This window comes from Cryptotermes secundus, unplaced genomic scaffold (assembly GCF_002891405.2).
Source record: "Cryptotermes secundus unplaced genomic scaffold, Csec_1.0 scaffold1228, whole genome shotgun sequence".
Lineage (NCBI taxonomy): Eukaryota > Metazoa > Arthropoda > Insecta > Blattodea > Kalotermitidae > Cryptotermes > Cryptotermes secundus.
The window spans coordinates 231,130-252,134 of NW_019745102.1; the positions used below are offsets into that span (position 1 = coordinate 231,130).

Consider the following 21,005-nt stretch of genomic DNA (forward strand, 5'->3'; position numbering starts at 1 on the left):
GGTGGGTAACCGGACATAACAGTCCTTGCGAGTGTGACCGGGTTTATTGCACCGATAGCAGACGGTCCTCGGACGGGCTGAAACAGGCGCAGTGGACACGTGCCGATCGGCATGTGTCGGCGAGTTCGATGGAGTCCCCATTTGGGAGGTATGACTCTGGTCATTACGCAGAATACTGTGCGCATATATGCACATTTTATCTAATTCCGCATAGGTTGTCGGGGCATCGCAGAAAACTAGGCGATTCCGCTCCTGAGGATGGAGTCCGTCAAGAATATTCCTGACTACCGCAGCCTCATTAGCATCCTGCTGAAGAACAGCGGCCATTTCCTTGATATCCGTTATGTACATAGATAGGGGTTCATTGGCCTTCTGAGCTCTCAAATACTCTGAATTTAGTAACGGCAACATGGAGCGCCGGGGAATAAAAAAGGAAAGTATGCTCTCGTGGTATGCGTGGAGGGTATCCCCGCGGCTTATGGCTTCGATAGTCTTGGATGCCAATGCGCCTTTAGTGAAAGTAAAAAGGACCTGCAGCACGTGACCCGGGGGAACTTGGAAAACAACCAGGCTTTCTCGAATCCGCACTAAAACGCGCAAAAATTTTATGAGGTTGCCAAGATGCAACCCATCTGTGGGGGAAAGACCCTCAAACATGCGCTGCACAGGATTCGGCAGCTTGGCGAAAACAAAAGTGGGATTACCCATAACCGGTGGGTAAAGGGGAGCCCCTGGGGGAAGTAAATTGGACAACCTAGGTTGACCGTCACTCTGGCTGGAGCCGTCAACAAGCCTACTGATGGGGTTCAAAGGCTCCTTATCCACAGGCCCAGGGAGGTGAAAAGTCGTTTCGAGCCTACCTTGATCGCCTTGAGGTGTGTCAGTACTTCCAGAGGGGCCCGGGACCGGTGCCACACGCTCCTCGCCCTGAAGACTCGTGTTGATGTCGGCTAAGAGGCCGTCCAATTGTTCACGCAGTGTTTGGGCAGAAACCTCGAACTCTGGGGCACTTCCCCCAAATTGCAGAAAATGTCGGAGTCGAGTACCCAGGTGGACGAGTCGATGTAGATAGCGAGGGAAATCAAGTGCAATGCGGGAGCTGTCGGTGTTCTCCACCAGTTCCCTGATCTGGAGGAATTTCTCCCGATACAAGGAAATGGTGCCTGCTGGATCCTTCAGACATTTCATACTCCTCAGGAGCTCGATGTTTTCCTCCACATCCCGGGAGGTCCTGAGTAGTGATCTGAGTGCGGCGACATTCAACCGTTCCGTCGAAATCCCCCGAGCTGCCAGCTCGTATTGCAGCTCGTCCTTGTGTAGGTACTCGGGCAGTAGAGGCTCAGACGTCATGATCAACACAAAACAGAATAGAAACAGTCAAAACGTCCCAACAAGCAAACCAAAGTACAAATACCCCAAACCACGCTCTGCTACCACTTTTTGAAACGTACCAAAGCCCAAGGACCGAAAAGTGGTTTGGGATAGGAAACTATATTAACAATACAGACACCAAATGAATATAATAATATAATTGATTAAAAAAAAACAAACTGCCCCAGATAAGGACGGCACAACGTACAAGCGTCCCCCAACTCCGCCGTTAATTTAGTAAACCACAATTCCAAAAAATAATTTTGGGCCGAGACCAGACTCTTCCACGGCGTGCAGCAGAATGGCCCTCCAGTGTTCAGACGAGCCTCTCAGTCCCTGGTGAAAGGATGAAGGGCGCAAGCGTAGGGCATGTGGAGAGGGGGAAAAGGAAAGAAGGGGGTCTGGTTGAGGGACCTGGCGGTGGTTGCTGCCGTTACACACACATTTAGTGTAAAACATTTTCTGTCTTCTGAAGCCCATATGTTAGTTTAGTGCCATGGTAATTTAAACAGCAATCAGTATTCATGATCTCTCTGTCATGAATTGTTACTACACAACCATAACCTTCGGGGAGTGATGTCACACTCTGAACATGCACCAACTGCACACCCCATTTTGCATCTCAGTAGTTTTGAGTCTTGACTGAGATTGAAAACTTTTATCTTCTGGGATATAATACTATGTAGTTCGTTGAGAGTCAACTGAAATTTTGGAAGAATATATCGCCTCCATATTCAGGTTTGAAGAAGAAGCCAACCAGGAAACCAGCATTGAGCTGGCTGCAAGCAGAGCCAAGTTTGGTAGTCATCAGTTTTCTGATTTTTTTTAATATGTTTCAGATCGATATTCCTAATTCCATAGTGAACTTTCTTGAAGAGGAGCTACCCCAGTTACTGAAGGGAACGGGAGAAGTGGGCCAAGTCCTCTCGACTTTCAACAAAGTAACTCTGTCCACAGGAGCTGAGAGTTTTGACATTTTGCCTGTATGTCGATTGAAGATTTATTTATTCAGTAGTCTTTACTTGTAAGTCTTACTGATCACTGAGGTGTATTCTCTACTGCATTCATATCCATACCAAACCCAGTCGAATGCTCCAGATTGTCCTCATTTCTTTCAAGATTGTGTACAGTATTTTGCTTCTGTTTATTGTGATTTTACAGTACTGAATTTATATCTTCATTTAGTTTATGTCTCTGAGGGTTCAGAATTGGTCAGGGACTATGAAGGGTATTGTCTTCTGGGATTTGATGCTTTGTAATCTGGTGGAAGTTCACCCTTTTTTGGGGGGACCCGTGTACTTCGTCTTAAGGACTGAAGAATAAGCATTCTGCTTGCTGCTTGCTTGCATCCTCAAAACACTGGTAAAGCGGTGCCAAACTATACGGCAATGGGGGCACACGGTAGTGTAGTTGGTTGAGGCACTATGCTACAAGCCAGAAGGTCGCAGGTTCGAGACCCGATGAGGTGTTTTTTTTTTTAACTGACCTAATCCTTCCAGCCGCACTCTGTCCCTGGGGTCTTTTCAGCCTCTGACAGAAATGAGTACCAGAATCTTTCTGGGGGAGGGCGGCCAGCACATAATGCTGACAACCTTACCGCCATCTGTGAGCTGATTTTGTAGATAATGTGGGACACTCATTATCTCACAACTGTATGGGTCTCCATGGCCTGTTACAGGGATAACTTTACCTTACTCTTACACTATATGGCATCACATCCCAGAAGGTAGTCCTTCTGGAAAGGGAACTTGACAGTATTCTTGTTGTAATTAGTTGCATTTAATGGTGGGATGATTAATTAATGATGAATGGGAAGGGATGTGAAAGGAATTGGTCACGACCTTTTCTGAAGCAATGTCTCAGTATTCATCTGGAAGGTCTGAAGAAAACCACATGAAACCTCAGTCGACAGCTGGCCTCCTGATCAGGGCACCTCCCAAGTGCAGGTCAGAAGTGTTACTGCTTGAGCCAACTTGATAGTTATCATGGTGTTAGTATTATTTATATGAAACAGAATGCTGTGGCAGTGAGCTTGGTATTAAGATTCACAGTGCAGTCACTGCATCATGTTATATGTATAGTTTTATTGCATGCAGAGTGCAGTGCTCTTACAGGTCATAGAAATTGAGCAAACGCATGGATTTCACACCTTGTCTTCTCAGAAAGTAATTCCTATTAACAGCAGTAATTCTTACTCCAGGATGAAACTGTGTTGAAGATTTTTGGGTACCTGAGCTTGCTTTCATTATGCAGATGTGCACAAGTAAGCAGACGCTTCCATGATCTTGCTACAGACTCTCAGCTCTACACAGAGCTCAATTTGAAGGTTTGTACACATCTGTGACTAGAGCACTGAATGCTACTTTGTGCCCTGTTATTTATAAGATCCCCGTTTCAAATCCCAGCCTACGGTCTGACCCAGCATCAAGTGATGCAACCTTAGCAACAAATTGTTGAGCATTTATATGTTTCATGAATGCAAGTTATACGAGGCTCGTCCACAAAGTAAGTTTCCCTGGGGCCGTTTACAGAAACAAAACACAATTTTGTGGAAATATTTATTGCAACAGATACAGCAAGTATTCAGCTATTTTTCAACATAATCGCCACTGGAACTGAGACATTTGTCATACCGTGGGACCAACTTTTGAATCCCTGTGTCATAGAAGTCTGCCGCCTGGGATTGGAACCACTGTGTGACAACCATCTCCGCCTCTCTGTCATTCTCAAAATGCTGACGCTCACCGGACAGGAATTTCTTGAGGTGTAGGAAAAGATGGAAATCACTGGGAGCGAGGTCCGGGCTGTAGGGTGGATGATTAAACACCTCCCAGCTGAACTCCTACAGGAGACTTGCTGTCTGTCGAGCCATGTGCGGCCTAGCGTTATCGTGCAGGAAGACAATACCGGCACTAAGCATCCTGCACCGCTTCTTCTGAATGGCCCGTCGCAATTTGTGCAGTGTTTCACAGTAACACTCAGCATTCACCGTCTCACCTCTGGTCAGGAAGTCGACGTGGAGAACGCCCCGTCTGTCCCAGAATACAGTGCACATCACTTTCCGCGTCGACGTCTACTTGAATTTCGTCTTACAGGGAGATCCACTGTGACGCCAATGCATTGACTGCTGCTTAGTTTCTGGGGTAATGTGTGCAATCCATGTTTCATCACCTGTGATGATACGGTCCAGAAACTCGTATCCATCATCATGGTACCACTGCAGAAAGGTCAATGCTGACTCCATGCGCTTTGTTTTGTGTTCTGGTGTCAGTTGCTTCGGCACCCACCTGGCGCACAATTTCCTGAACAACAGATGCTCCGTGACAATTTCATGCAACAAGGAGCAGGAAATCTGTGGGACATGACTGCTGAGTTCCGCAATTGTGACGTGACGATTCTCCATAATGCGTTCCCGCACAAGCTCCACCAGTTCGTCAGTAATGATGGATGGCCGTCTACTGTGCTTCTCATCATGCACACTTTGTCGACCTGATGAAAATTGTCTGCACCAGCGACACACCATCTGCTTGCTCATGACGTTAAGCCCATAGACCCAGCACAGCTGACGATGAATTTCGATCGGTGCTATGCTCTGTGCATTGAAAAACTTTTATCATTGACCGCACTTCACAGTCGGCGGGAGTTGGAATAAGAGCCTCCATCTTCAACAGCTGCAATGATGCTACTGTGGGAACGCGGGAAATTCCGTTTGTGCATGCGCCATGCTACGTCATTGCTCTATCACATATGTGCAGTCGTTTCGCACAGTATAAGGTTTGCTAGCTGTGGGATGAGTGGGGAAATTACTTTGTGGATGTGCTACATATAATTGGTCACAAATGAGTGATAGGTCTTTTGTTTCAGTGTATCGTCTCTATTCTGTGAGCACTGATAATATTTTGATGTGGGTATGTGAAGTTTAATATATTATATAAAGGAGATGGTTTATGATTGACTATTTGTACTTGTTATTCATGGTACATGGCTTTAAGCAACAGCCTCAATGCATCGTTCAATATCATGTAGGACTGGAAAGGAAGAATGGAGAAAGTGGCCAAAGCTAATCATACGAAAGTTTATCTAACGAATGATGCTACTGTTTGTTGAATTCTCACCAGGTGTAACGCTCGTACTCCATATTTTTACTTCTGTTTGAGCTGCTGCAAGATTCAGACGAATATAAAAGTTAATGACATGTCATGATATTTTGCAGGTGTACTGGTATTGTGTGACAGCAACAGCATTAAGGTCAGTGTCAAAACAGTGCCTATACCTTCAGAAGTTGGACTTGTCCTGGTGTGGTGACTTTAACCATATCATATCAGAGGATTTCATAGAGTGAGTTTTGAATACAGTCACATTTGCTACTGAACTTCTCTCACACCTGTTAGTATCATCAGCAATGTCTTGCTGGTTTTATTAGCATTTTCATTGTTACGTTGCTCTAGAATGCAATCACCTATGTCTGTAGTCCCACTCTGATTCTATGATGCCTTATCACACAGCACTGGTTGCCTCGAAACAGCATTGGCTGACAGTCACGTGTTGCTACTTGTGTGTTTCACTTGCACATTCTATTCCTGCCTATTCTGAGGACACTTAACTGCATGCATGACTGTTTAGTGTTCAAATGAGTGTGACAGTACTAACACATTTTATTTAAGGAATCAGAGTTCCAAGTCCTGGGAGGGTGAAGAATGTTCCCTTCACCACATCATCCAGACTGGCTCTGGGGCCCACCCAGCATCCTACCCAATGTCTACCTGAGAATTTTCCCTAGGGGTAAAGTGGTTGGGGCGTGAAGCTGACCACTCACATGTAGCAAGTGCCACGGTCAAGAAAATGTTGATCTATACATCCACTCCCCCATACACCTTCATGGCATAGTGCTTAATTAGTTAAGATCAGGGACAATTTTACCATTTTACGTGAGAAATAAAATTTACAATTATTTCAATAAATTAAATAGAGATTTTATGGACATGCTGTATATTTGGTGAACAGTTGTGTCCATGATGCAGTGTTCAGTCTGTGACTGTGACAGGGTTTCCATTCCTATCCAATAATTTCTTTTCAGAAAGGCACACAGGTTGTCATTTTCATCCTCCTGCAGGGGTGGTTCACGGAGACCTTAGCTCTGCACCACAGATTTCAGTGCCATAGCTGAGTTCCAGTGAATAATGGCCTCTCCATGCATCGTGATTTATTCCAGTTATGTTTGTTTACATGATTCCAGTTTTATTGAGGAGTGTGGAGGTCACCTTACCCATTTGAGACTGAATTGCTGTAAATTTGCAGACAATTATTGTGCCATGAAGGTAGCTGAAAAGTGTAAAAATTTGAAAGGTATGTAAGATGACACTTTTCCTTTGTGTGGTTTAACTTATAACTCCTGTTTATTTTTCAAAAAACAACATTTCGGAGACTGGATTCTGTCTCAGTTGGGTCCTATAGATAGAGCTAGTCACAACTGAGTTCATTTTACCCGAGGACGGGGACAGAATCCAGTCTCCAAAACGTTGTGTTTTGAAAAACAAACAGGACTTTTTTTTTAGAAAATAGACAGGACGGTGGATATTGTCCAAAAACATACTTGTAGCAATGTACCATCATCACAAACTTTTAGATCTTATTAGTATAGCTGGTGTTTCATTCAAGATCCAAATGGAGTACCTCCCAAATATAAGTCCAACCCAGTGATGCTGCACCAAGCATAGGCTATACATTGAACGGGTTGGTGTAGCAGTTACAGTCAAAATTTGTATTTGAGAGGTTCTTCATTCAAATCTTGTTCAGGACACTGGCTAAACTTGTAACAGAAGGTTGTTCACTTCCACAAACACTTGTTTCACATAAAGGCAACAGAAACATCACCATACCACAGCCTCGATAGCAGCGGTAAGTCATTAATTCAACAAAAGACAGTTTTAACGTAATAATTAGTAAAATGGGTTTATTATAAAGAAAAAAGGCGTGTATGTGTGACACAGAAAATGAAGGTTTAGTATAATATGGCCAATTCTTGAGTAGCTGCAGAATTGGCAGCTCCTCAAGAAAGACTCAGCTCCATGAATAAGTAAGTAAGTAAGTACAATATGGCCAATGCCATTTTCTTTAGAACCATATAATTGAATATATATATTATATATATATATGAATATAATATTTAATTGAAATCCTTGTTCTTCTGTGTATATTATGCATTAATATCTGGAACATTTTAAAACAGAACCAACTTGAACAGTTATGCTGTTATCGCACTCTGGAATAAAAACAGCTCTTGATACTAACTACAGAGCAGCACAAGTTCACAGTTCATTTGCCATCTCCTTATGGCCTCAGATCTCAATCCCATTCAGCACAAGAGTGAATTCATTTCTGCTTAGTATGAGCACACCAATGAACCAACCAAGAAATCTCGTACCCCGAACCAGAAATGATTTAAAAGTTATGCTCCCAGCTGGTTTGCTATTTGACATAATAACAGATGTAATTGTATAAGGTACTTACCTTCCAATGATTATGGCTGCAGAGTACCTGTAGGATTGCCAGACTCAACATGATGGTATATCCCAACAAAATTTCTGAACTAGCCATCTGTCTGTCTTGCAGACTGCCAGATGGCCCCTAGGTCTGCCTCTTCCTTCCCACATGGTAAGGGACAGCATCTGGAGTGCCACTGAGCTGCCATGTCAGCAACTCGTGACTGTCTCTAAGAGACCCGTGGTGCCAGATTTCTGCCTGACCCTACTAATGGATGCATCATAGGATAGTATAGAGTTCATAGCCAAGAGCACATACCATAGAGTACTACAAAATTAAATATGTAACGTTACATCCTGCTTGAGGTTTTCATGAGTTTCTTCAGTCCATGCAGTCAATTGGCAGGATAGGCTGCAGCTGCTTTCTCCCAAATCCCCTCCAATTTATTGTTCACCAGTCCTACCATTTGGTGCTATGTAGACTGAAATATGACAGCATTGTTAAGTACACCACACATGAAATACAAAACAGATGTGAAATACACACAGTTTATATTAGCTTTACCATACAGTGTCATAAATTAAATGAGTAATAAAGTACAGGGTGAATCGTATAGAACCAGCCCGATGAATTTGCTAATAATTCTGCAGGTGATGCATATAACCGCTCACAGTTATGACATAATAATCCGTGGGCCATGCTGAGTCGAATGGTGTACGCATGATCCGGCAAGTGGCAGCCCTTATGCTGCAAGGTCAAGGACAATCCCAAAACGTGTCTGCAGTGCGCAGGTGACAGTCATGGAGTACACCGTTGAACAGCGAGTGTTTCTAGTGTCCACTTGAAAATGGCGGACACTTTCAACACCTGCTCTGATCACGGTGCGCAATCCAATATAAGATATGTGTAAATTACTTTAATACCTGTATGGTATATTTTATATTACAGCTCATTTCATCGGGCTGGTTCTATATGAATCACCCTGTATATTGCTTTAGGTGCATAATTGTGTCTTTGTATTCATAGAACTTTGTCTTCGAAGCTGTCATAACATCACAGAACTTGGCTTCCAAAGTCTAGCTTCATTGAAAAACCTGCAGTATTTGGATCTGTATCGAACTTTCATTGATTTGGGGCCACTCAAAGCAATACTGAAATCTTCACCTCAGCTGAAACATATTAATATGGGTAAGTATCAGTACAGTATCCATATGCAGGGTGATTCATGACTTAATGTCTTAACTTCAGTAGCTTATACCTGAGGTCATTCCCGGTTAGAAATCACATATAATCATAGGTCAGGTTCTCAACAGTTATCGTTGCCAGAGTGTTAAAACATTAGAAACAAAGGAACAAGTGTTCATGTAAAATTGTCATTACTGAATTTAAAATAAATGCTCACAATTAGCGTCTTCAGCCCCAGTACACATCCTGACTCCCTTGTGAGTTAAGCATGAAGCTCGAATTACTTTATTAGAATTGCCCGTTATGCTGATGTAATATCCAAAATGTGATAGAGTATTTTCAACCTTTTTCTGAGACACTTGTTCTTTCATGTATCCCTATAGATACAGAACCCAGTGCAAAGGTATTGCACATGCATGGTATGACAATAAAGTTCATGAACTCATTGCAGTAAAAGTGCTACATACTTCATTGCAGAATATCACTGTGGTCACCTTCAAAGGGAAGCTATGCACTGATGCTAGCGCCTAGTCCACCCTTCAAAACAGTTTTGGAACTGGTTTTGTGGAATGGCCTGCAGAGGTGCTGTTGTATTACTCCTGATGTCATCAGTGTTCTCAAAATGCTTTCCTTTCAATGTTTCCTTTACCTTTGGGAACAGAAAAAAGTCACTGGGGGCTAGATCCGGTGAATATGGGGGTGTTCCAGCACAGTTATTTGTTTACTAGCTAAAAACTCCCTCACAGGTGCAGTTCTTCAGTGAGCTCCTTTTTGACCATTTTTTGCACACACCTTCCTCATGTTGAGATCTTCAGTTAAGGCTTTCCTAACTGTTTCTCTATGTTCACTTGCTCTACTGTGCTCCCGATGACAGTCAGCTGATGATTTTCACGGATAATTTGATGAACTTTTGCAATATTTTCTTCAGTTATGCTCATTGCTGGCCTCTCTGCTCTCTCTTCATCAGTGCCACATTCTCTTCCCTCACAGGAACATGTCGCATACTTGTAAACTGCTGTTTTCTTCATAGCATTACCCCCCATAACCTTGTACTAACATTTGTCTGATTTCACTTCTATTCTTGCCAAGTTTAACAAGAAGCTCCAACATTCTTGCAGTGGCACACCAGAACATACTCAGACAATAATAGGTCCCACTCAGAAAGAGACTGCCATAGATCAATAACACCACTGTGAAACGCTGATATGCCAACATCAAACCATACTGAGGTTTCTGTCCACTGCTGCCATGGCAAGCACACGGTGGCGAGTTCGCAAACTTTATTGTCAGACTATGTACATATATATAAAACCACTCTCATACAGTGTCTCAAAGATGTTGATAAACAATTTTTATCTTGATTTCTTCAATTTGGAAATTGTTGCTGGCATTCAGCAGCAGGATACATATTGTCATAACAGAACGCATAAAACAGGCACATTATCTGCACATTCATCATCTAAAAATGTAAAAGGCATAATTTTACATAAAACGTGAACTGCAAACCATAGGACACATCATCACATAGTCTCTGCTGGTTAGGTCCATGGTTGTGCATTCAAATGCCAATATGCATTGCTGCTAGCATGAAATTCTTGTGACTTACATCCAATCCAGTCTGGAATTTCAAACATCCATTGCTCCAAAAATGTTGACAATCCAACCTATATTTATATGACATTTCTACGTTGGAATGATCTCAGCTATAAACTCGTGAAGTTAAAAACATTAAGCCATAAATCAGTGTGTATAATCACCAAACGTCAGTGTGTCCACCCCAGTCTACTTCTCCCAGACAGCACATCACAGTAAGAAATTATAACCATACAGAATGTCCCTCTTGGAGAAACAGTCACAGGAAAATTGTTAACTTTTCTGTTGTGTTCTTGGTTTCAGGTCGAAGTCAGTTTCTTTCCCCACAGCTAAAGCAGTGGGGTCATGGCAATGAATATACAGTAAACCCTTGCTAATCTGGTTACAGTTAATCCAGATGTCAGATAATCTGGATCAAAATATGAAAAATGAAAATTCTGTTTATAGTTGAGTACATGCTCTAAAAAAGACATGGGATTTAGGAGCAAGAGGATTTTCAGACTCTGTTTAGGGTACCTGGAGAGGCTGAAACCATGCAAGAATATATCCATTGAGCTTGGTGCAGTAGACCCTGGATTTCAGCTTTTTGTCTTTTTATGGTTTTTAAATAAAGGCTCTGCAGTGATTTTTATTTGTTTTCATCAGCACTGCCTGTATTATTAAATTTACCATTTATTTGTTTTCTAAGTTTTTTTGTCTTTTGCTCCATTAATCTGGATGAACTCCTCCCCTAATTAATCTGGGTTAGCAAGGGCTTACTGTATTTTCATAGTAACCATAGTAGAAAAACATGTTCTGAAGGTCACAGAAATGATGTGTGCAAATCCAAGAACCTAGAGACAGTGGACGTGAAATGCGTGTAAGGAGATTCTGTGTCACCGTTTGTTATTACAGGTTCATGTGGACACATATCAAACATGGATGACGTTGCTCAAACCCTGGCAGCATATAACAAGGAACTGGTGTCTGTGGACTTCTGGAAAACATACAGCTTGACACCAGTAGGTGTTAAAGCCCTGCACAAGTGTCAGAAACTGGAGGAAGTGGACCTGGGCTGGTGGTGAGTGTGCCTGTCGCTGAGACTCGTTACAAAATGAAACAGTCTGCAGCCCAGTGAGGTACAGTGGAATTCCCCTTGAACATTCCTCAGTTCAAGTTTCTCTGTCAGTGAACATTCATTTTCAGTGATGCAAAGTCAGTAATCTTAGTGGTGAATTTCCAACTGAGAATTGAACCAGGGATCTCCAAAATATGAAGCAGGAAAACAGCACTAAACTACAGTGTTTTATAAATTAGCAGTTACACACAGCAACAAAGAAAAGCCAACAAATTACACACCATACCCACAACACATGCATACAGTAAAATAATTATGTTATGATACTTTAAAACTAATTTTACAATATTCTGTAATTTACACCTTTAGTGTGACAGAGGAACAGGCGTTTCCTCTACAACTTGTACACCTGATGATAGCCAGTTGGGCCAAAACATTTAGTGTTCAAATAATAGGAAGAGACGAATGCTTATAAACTGTGAATTTTAATACATACATCAACAAAGTTGCACAGGGACAGTGACAAGCGTGAGTGCTAATTTAGAATACACAGTGTAACAGAGTGCTGCAGTATAATATTATGTACCATGTTTTGTTTGTCTGTTTCAGCGGAGGTGTTGGTGCTCCTGGGGACAGTTTCCGCTCTCTGGCCACTGGATGCCCTTGTCTTCGCAAGTTATTTCTCGCAGCATTGAGAAGCATCACTGATCGAGATCTTGAACCATTCATTGAACATTGCCCTGCCCTCGAGCAGGTTGACCTCATGGGTGGACACAGCATCACATCGGACATCTGTGTCAAGTTAGTTTCTTGGCATGTTTCTTCATGTCAGAATATACTTTTAAATATCAAATTGATGCGTGTATTGCATCTGTCTATGTAATTTCCCTTTTTGCGCATGATCTCATGATGAAAATTAAAGAGAATATAATTCTCTCATTTAGAGCAGTGGCCCTCAGTCTTTTGTGTCTTGAAGAGTTGTGTCATGTGGGATATAACACAGTGTAGTCCTGTGCACTTCTGCTGCATTACACAACATTCTATGCCAGAAGATAGTGCTCTTCATACTTACTGTTGTGAGAATCTCAAATCCAACTCAACCACTATAGTCCTACCATAGGAAAATTAAGCTTCTCCTGTTCCAAGAAGAGTATTCTTAATTAAGTTATGTACATTTGGTGTTGTATTTCTCTTTTTTGCTTTTTCGTACAACGCTTTCAGTATCATATCACATCAAATGGTAGAATGGTTAATGAACACTGAATTGCAAGATCTCTTGCATGCATTTGAATATGTCCTTTTGACTTTGTATCTTAACTCCTGCCATTGACTTCTGACATGTTTGGTTTATATATCATGTCTTATGTTACTTCTGGTGTCCAGAGATAGGGACTAGTGCTGCCAGTTGAGCCCACCCAAGTAGGCCTTTTGTCCGAGGATGGAGACAGGGCCCAGTCTCTGAAACATTTTAATATAACCTTTGATGACAGATAATCTGTAGAAAATGAATCATTGAAATTGAAACAATTTTGGAGGAAGCAGCCATAGCTTGATTGAGTTATCATGGCTTTTTGTCTGGAGGGACTGAGGGAAACTACAATAAATCTGTCAGCATAGTCAGTGTCCTGACTCAGATTCAAACCAAGCACCCTCTAAAGACTGAAGCATTACTGGTAGAGAAATAATAATAATAACAACAACAATTAATGAAAGTTCTTTTGGGGCCTCACATCCCATAGCCAATTTTGAAGTCCCACAAATTGATAAACATGGTTTTAGAAGTCTTCCACAACTTTGTTGATGTTGTAAAATGATTTTTAGGATTTCATTAGGCCTAAGCCTGTGGATGTGGGCAGTGGTGTTCACATTTTCGGAGGTACATGCTGCCTCCATCTTCAGGGTCAAAGATGGAGGCAGGATCTACTTCTTAGATGTCAGTGACACTGCCCACAAGCGCACAGTGCAGAAACTTGAGTGAACCATCATGGAAGACTAAGATGAGTAAGATTTGAACCTGCCAGCAAGTTAGATACAATGTATGGCCTTCATGAGATTTATGTGCATTTGCACAAGTGATCCACCCCCTTCACCTGATGACACTTCTTTGTTTTTTTTTTCCCCCTGAACACACCATCATATCAGTTGATTTTGTCTACTCAGAGCACTCGTTAGAAGATGACAATCTCTCGACTGTGACACCTTACAGCTTCATAGGTAGGTACCAATGTTCTGGATGAATGGGGGCTGAAAGTTTTTTTCATTATCTGTAATTTTCAATCTGTGGTCAGAAAATCTACACACTTATCTGGGCAGGGATTAAACTCTGGACCCTTTAAATGAGAGTCCATTGTCTTTCCACGATGTCACAAGACTCATTATTGAAAGATGTTTTGAATTTAAGTATACGTCTTCGTGAGATATATATTTTATATCATGATCCAACTTCTTTGTTTTCACATTGAGCTCTTTTTCAAAGCTGAGCTTGGGCTCATGTGAAGTACAGCGTAGTCTGTTGAAAATAAAGTGACGTTTCAGAGGAAAATGTCATCTCCATCTTCAGGCATGAAGAATAAGCCAAGTAAGAAACCAGCAGGAAGCAATTGGCTTATTCATTGACCCTGATGATGGGAGTGATATTTTCCTCTGAAATGTCAGTTGATTTTTCGAGACTACACAGTGTTATGTCAGAAGATGGAACTTGTCATGAAGTTTGGGATGTGATTCTATGTAATGTGGTAGATAAGTACCAGTGTTTCAGAGGAGTCTGTGTGCTGCACATGCAGAGTGGAGTCCCACTGAGGCTGACTGTGTGAGACCTGAACACTGTATGGCAATGAATATGAAAACTGGTGCTTTGAGGGATGAGATATCATACATCTTTTGTTTTCATTTATCGTTTATGTAACAGTGCTGTCAGAAGTTCAGACTGCATAGACTTAGGTGGCGATTAAGATGTGGAATGAAGCAAGTGTGGCCTGTTTCAAGGTGCTATCCCAGCATTATTCTGGAGAGACTGAGGAAACCCACAAAAATCTCTGTCAGAATAGTCATTGTCTCAGCTGAGATTCAAACCAAGCACCTCCCAAATGCAAGTCAGAGCATTACTGCTTGGGCCAAGTTGCTTGGTGTTGTTGTGTGTTGTGGTAGAAGGGTGCCAGTGTTTCAGAGAAACCTATGCCTCCATCTTCAGTGTACCTCAGAAATGTTGGTAACTTTCTACCAGACTGTATGAATTGCATCCCAGGAGACGGTGCTCTTTAAGTACTTAAAAATTTATGTGCTTTGTTGTGTGCAGGTTTCTAACAAGGTGTAACAAACTGCGGCTGTTAGACGTCAGTTTCTGTGACCAAGTTCAGGACAGTGAAGTGGCCTACTGGCGGATGGTGTTCCCTCACGTTAGTGTCAAGCGAAGCTTCCAGCATGATATACTTTCTTAACGTTCGTCTCTCCAGAAGTGTTAAATTTTTAGTATGTTCATCTAGAAGAAGTAAACTCAGTAATGGAAGGTAATACTTAGGATGTAAGTGTTGATGTTAATTTCACTTTCAGGTTTTTGTGCAGTGTGGATATGGATAGTGTTGCTGACATTGCAGAGGTACATGCGTATCTGCTTTCAGGGTCAGAATGAGTAGTGTGGGTGAGTGTTCATGAATATATAAGTTTTTGATGTAACAGACCCATTGGAGGATGGTAGGCTGCATGCCCTTGAAAAGGGATGTTTGATAATCTTTCCCTCTCCACTGTCCCTGTTAGCCTGGTCTGGGCTTCAGTGCCCACCATTTCTCCCCATCGTATCTGCTGAATCAGACACCAGTACATACGTAATGTGTATCTTGTTTTGGAGCAGTTGCTTTTGTTTGTCATGGTTGTGACACCAGTTTGTTTCAGTTCACTACGCTTACTCTTCATACCATTGCACAATTCGCTTCTTGCATTCACTAATCTGTATGGAGCTCACTACTTGTGTTTCACGGCACACACTCTTTCACGATATGAGCTGCTGCTTCTGGAAGACCGACTGACCCTCCTCAGCCAGTGTTCTATACTAATTATATGCTATAAAAATCCAGTGCACACATGAACTACGTGTGAAGGGAGCACCACATGCTTGACATTACTGGAAGCAACTGGGAGGAGAAGGAAGCTGGAAACTTTGATGAGATGTGTGACATGCTGAGATGTGACCTGCCTCCCCTCCCCCTCACTTCACCTGCCCTTATTCCCTTTGATCCTTCAGATGTAGGCAGTGTCTACCTCTGAAGTGTTGGCAACACTGCCTACATTCACACAATACAAAGATCCAAGAGGAGAATCAACATGAATGATGAACCACCATGTAGCATGAAATCGGTAACTTGTAAGTGCTGTTGCAGCTAAATCTGACACAGTATAGGACCAGTGGTGGGTTGTTGTGAACAGCAGTGAATTTTTGGGTCCCGTAAATGGCAGCGAATTTCTTGATTAGCGTAATGACTATTTTTTCCTCAAATTAAACTATCCTCAGCAGATTCAGTTGATTGAAGAATTGAGATAACTGGTTTAAAATACAATTATAAGTTTTGTGATTTAAAATAGGATGTATGTTATAAGTTGTGAATTTACACAGGCATAAATAAGCAGAATCTGGTATTCTGCTCTGTGATATCATTTAGTGTTGTAGGTTAATACCAGCATTTCAGAGGAATATTCTGCATCTATCTTCAGGGGTTCAAAGTGAGTGGGGTGAGGATGTGACCACCTTCATTTCTGCAGCAGGGATTTCCTCTTTCACAAGAAATTTGATGACAGCGCGCTGGCAAAACCACATATCATTGTTGGCCATTCTGTTAGGAGTGTTACTGGTCACGTGATGTCACAAGGCACTCAAGGTTAACACAACAGCTGGTTCCACCTACCACTGTACTCTCGTTCGTCTGCTGTTCCCAGGTTTGCATGAAAAAAAGTTGCTCATGACTTTCGGTACGACCTACGTACATTATAAAATTCAAATGACCGGGACAAGCAAAGAACATCATCTACAAATGAAAGTTCATGTGTGACTAAGTAACAATTTAAGATTTTGTGCTTCCATAGTGAACCAAATTATCATTTGTGAAATTTGAGATTCTTGCAGCAGTGATTGTTATGATTATGGTCTTTGTGGATGTGATGCCGTGTAGTTTGGTAGATCCAAATTCTGGCTTTCTCCAAAATATTGGTATGTGCCTACCAAATTATATGATGTCAGATCACAGAGAACTAGCTTCCGTTTATGTGTGTGGGAATATCACAGTCGTGGGATAAGAGTACATTCTCATTGTGAGAGTTCTGGGTTTTCCTGCAGGTTAATCTCTGTGTGGATACTTTTGTGCACAGATGAAGGTTATCACTTCTGCCAAAGCTGATTCTGAGACTTTTTTTCTCAATGTGGTTCAAATCCCAGGTGAAACCGTGGTGCCAGTCAGCCAACCATCCTTCCAACCCATCATCAGAGCAGTGGAATCTGGTTCTTGGGTACTGCCACCTCAGAAGAGAATTACTTTACCTCACTAGGCAGGCTGAGGTCTGGATCTCTGAAGATTTTAACTAGGACACAAATAATATTGGCACTGGCATATCAAAAAATAGTGGAAAATAGTACAGCCCATTTTATTGTGTCAGCAGTTTTAAATTTCATTGCTTATAGTCTAAACCATGAAAACTGCTTATGCAGAATGTCTCATTACCATATGCCATGTTTTATAGGATGGTTTTCTGATATCAAAATCAGTAAAGAAATAAGAAGTTAATATAAATGTGTACCCTAGAAAGTGACAGCTAACTTCCCTGGTCAAACCATAAATAATGTTATATTTTAGCGTCCTGTTGCACTGATTTAAGTCCATGATTTATTTCAACCATCTTCCAGTGCATACACTCATCTATCTTACTCCTCTCTCTCGCACTACATGTTTCGGCACAAAAGTGCCATCTTCAGGTGCTTATTCGAGTTACGATAAACTAGTTCACTGCATGCCTTGCCGTCTTCATATTAAAATAACTAAAATATATATTGATAAANCTGTCTTGCTCCTGTGACTGCGTGTGTTAATATGAAGACGGCAAGGCATGCAGTGAACTAGTTTATCGTAAATCGAATAAGCACCTGAAGATGGCACTTTTGTGCCGAAACATGTAGTGCGAGAGAGAGGAGTAAGATAGATGAGTGTATGCACTGGAAGACGGTTGAAATAAATCATGGACTCAAACCATAAATACTTTGTAAATCTAATGGGTTGTGTATAAGAAAAAAGCAAACAAAAGTACCGATAGGAACCACTTCAGTGTTACTTTCTTATAAGGCGTTCAAAATGGCCTACATATTCAGGCACATAACTCAGCTCTCCATGCGAAAGAAACTTACAAGCATTCCAAGATTCCAGGTGTACTCTTTACTTCACTTGCAAATTGTTTAATTCTGTCCCACAGTTCCTCTCTAGTACTGACTTTACTTTTGAAAACCTTTATTTCCAAATATCCCCACAGAAAGAAAAAAATCAAATAGATGCATGTCAGCTGAGCGTGCAGGCCAGGAGACTGGAGCGTTGCGTTCATTACCAGTCAAGCTCCCAGGGTAATTTCCAGACTGCCACTGACATACTTCACAACTGTAATGTGATGAAATGCCATCGTGTTGAAACAACATATGAAGATGTGTATTAAAGGACAGATCTTTCATTAGTCCACCTAAGTGTTTTGGAAAAAGTTAAGGAATGTCATCAGGGAACATACTGACATGAACTTTTTTACTTATTTTGATGTCCAGAAACCATGGTGTAAAATATGACACGTAATAACAAGAAATCCTTATGTAGTGTTAATGTAAGAGTAAAAAAGTAAATTACTGAAAGCAGTTATCTGCTGGCCTTGGAAATAAATTTTGAGGAGAACTGTTCCTCAGCACTTCAAAAGCACAATTCTGTGTCGAGTCAAACAAGACTGGAAGTAGCGTATTGCACAAGTAGCCCAAAAAACTACCAAGACTGTTTCTGCAGTTCAATATGCTTGCTTAAAATGGAAAATAGTGAATTTTGAATTTCATCAGAATCTGTGGGAAGATTTGTGGGATACGTGGCTAAGTCAATTTATGGCCCTATGCAAACTAGGCTTTGTTATGTATGAAGGTTTCTGGTGTCAAATTTTTAAAAAAAATTGCGCACTGGTTTACAGACAGACATGACCTCTACACCAGGCATTCCTTTATACTTTGTAAGTAACACCTGAAAAGGATTAAATAAGTAAGCATTTTGAGACATTACTTAATGCAGAACTAAAGGATGCACTCAGGTCACTTATATTTTGAGGATAATGTAATCTAGGAGAATATGGTAAGCTAGGCTTGAAGCTTGGCTGCAGAGACAAGATATTCTTTGAGAATTTTGGTGAGGAATCGTATTAAAAATGGTCACTTATAAGACTGAGAAGAAGATGGGAGTACATATGTTAAAATTGAACAAATTAGATATAAAGATATAACTAGCTCATGAACATGTCCAGTGGCAGATTTTTGTACTTGTATTAGTAATGCTTGTCCTTCAATTTCTGCTACCAGAGATTTCATTGGTTGGTTCTAGTAATATTTAAAACAAATGTATGCAGAGTTATTAAAACAAGGAGTGGTTGATCTTATCTATGTAGTATTTTCTAGGAATATTACAGGTTGCAGTATTTAATGATACATGACATATAAATGTACCTAGGCTTCCATACCTTGGGAGTATTTACTTTTTTTCATTATCTGAATGGGAAAATGTATGACAACTAAAATAAAATTCTTTTGCAATCCTGCAATGAAAATGAGTATATTTATGCTCCTCAAACTTTCCTGTACCACATTAACTTGCAGTGACCAGTTGGTGCCCATTTGTAAGTGCATATGCTGGGAATCCTTCGATATGTCAAGCATTTATCATTATATCTGAAGACAGAGACAGAGCTGGACTTCAAATGGTGTACATCGTTTTAACCAGACAATGTACAAAAGAAAAATACTGGGTATCATAATTTGTTGAGATAAGTAATGTGACATACCTATATTTGACGCGTTATTTATTGTGTGACAGTCGTGTAAGCAAAGAAACCGGCGTGAAAATTTACTTCTTATATTTGGCGCCCTCATACTTCGGACCCACATATTCTTACTAATGACATCCGGAGTTGCGCAAAGCGATGTTGATTAAAATATTTGGATCATTTTATTTAAATTTTTGGCGGCAAATTTCTAGAACGCAACTGTTTTGCATTAGCGATGATGACGACATTGTTAATATAAACTCTTTTCTGTTCATTCAGCATTTATGAGTAGCTGTAAATAATGACATGAAACGCTTCACTGAACAGCTGTGGAGTGAGGCTATTTCGCTTAAAATCAATATCATTCTGGTTGTGTTGTGTATGCTATACACAACACAATGCCGCCAGAGTGTGCCACCGTGGTTGTTTTGGTCGTAGCGTGGCGCTCGAATGTGTGAGGAGAAGTTTTGTTCTACGATTTGTCTGTACTATACATAGATTAAGATTGTATTAATGTGTCGTATAGCAGCTGCAGTACGTAAAGGGTATATTTCAGAATCACTTGTGTACCTATAGTTCCTATTTTCCGTTTTATCGAAGTTTCAGACGGACGAATTGACCACTTCGCGTGTGAGATGATCGGTCTGTCTATTGCGGTATCGTGAGCCGACGTAATGGAAGGAAAGGTAGATGTATGTGCGAGTGTTGTGGTGTAAATAATGTGGCACAAGATGAATCCATTCGCATGTTCATTATGTGAATTACGCCGAACCGATCCTCGTAAACCATTTGGTTATTTTTGTATCCTGAAAGTTTGTGTTTAAATGAAGGAATGTTATCAACTTCCAAAAGAGACAGGCAGAAGGAAAAAGAAGGTAAGTTATAATAATGTCATATATGTAATGTAAATTAGTGGCGATTTGCGAAACCGCTTTTGCTATCTAAATGTATTAGATACAAGCTCTTACTTTTAATTTTAACTGCAATACAGTGAATTACAGTAGTCTTATAATTGATTTATCATCCTTTTCAGGTCAAAGCCAGCACTGTAGAAATGCGAAACCCCTGCTGAATAAGAAATTCTACTTGGATTTAAAAAATCATATTACTTCAAGTAACCTAGAACAGAAATTGAAGTCACTAGGAGCAGTAAGCATAAGTTCATTTTTTATATTTATGTTTTTCAGTGTTCTGGGCTAAAAAAACATACCATCATAGTATCAGAGGAAAATTGTGTGTGTTTCCATGCAATATAAACTAAGGTGGCTGTGTTAATGTAATTGAT

At 41.0% G+C, this 21,005-nt stretch overlaps 2 protein-coding genes across 9 annotated transcripts in view; both read left to right on the top strand.

The window, feature by feature from the left end:
- The window catches only part of LOC111875027 (F-box/LRR-repeat protein 4), a 30,236-nt gene extending 12,657 nt beyond the window's left edge, over positions 1 to 17,579 (top strand). For 2 of the 8 annotated variants that reach the window (XM_033755693.1, XM_023871036.2), the window contains exons 5-13: positions 2,211 to 2,354; positions 3,572 to 3,697; positions 5,585 to 5,709; positions 6,608 to 6,717; positions 8,881 to 9,042; positions 11,527 to 11,692; positions 12,299 to 12,490; positions 14,985 to 15,084; positions 17,112 to 17,579. In XM_033755693.1, the coding sequence (XP_033611584.1) occupies positions 2,211 to 2,354; positions 3,572 to 3,697; positions 5,585 to 5,709; positions 6,608 to 6,717; positions 8,881 to 9,042; positions 11,527 to 11,692; positions 12,299 to 12,490; positions 14,985 to 15,084; positions 17,112 to 17,258 (1,272 nt within the window). In that variant the 3' untranslated portion in view covers positions 17,259 to 17,579. Of the gene's footprint in view, positions 1 to 2,210; positions 2,355 to 3,571; positions 3,698 to 5,584; positions 5,710 to 6,607; positions 6,718 to 8,880; positions 9,043 to 11,526; positions 11,693 to 12,298; positions 12,491 to 14,984; positions 16,616 to 17,111 lie in introns of those variants that run through there. The other 6 variants (XR_002844652.2, XR_002844653.2, XR_002844654.2 and 3 more) reach the window with 6 other exon arrangements.
- Positions 17,580 to 20,142: 2,563 nt separating this feature from the next.
- LOC111875031 overlaps positions 20,143 to 21,005 on the top strand; it is a 28,480-nt gene continuing 27,617 nt past the window's right edge. Inside the window, exons 1-2 of the mRNA XM_023871050.2 lie at positions 20,143 to 20,595; positions 20,754 to 20,869. Coding sequence (XP_023726818.1) covers positions 20,553 to 20,595; positions 20,754 to 20,869 — 159 coding nt within the window. The 5' untranslated portion in view covers positions 20,143 to 20,552. The remainder of the gene's footprint in view (positions 20,596 to 20,753; positions 20,870 to 21,005) is intronic.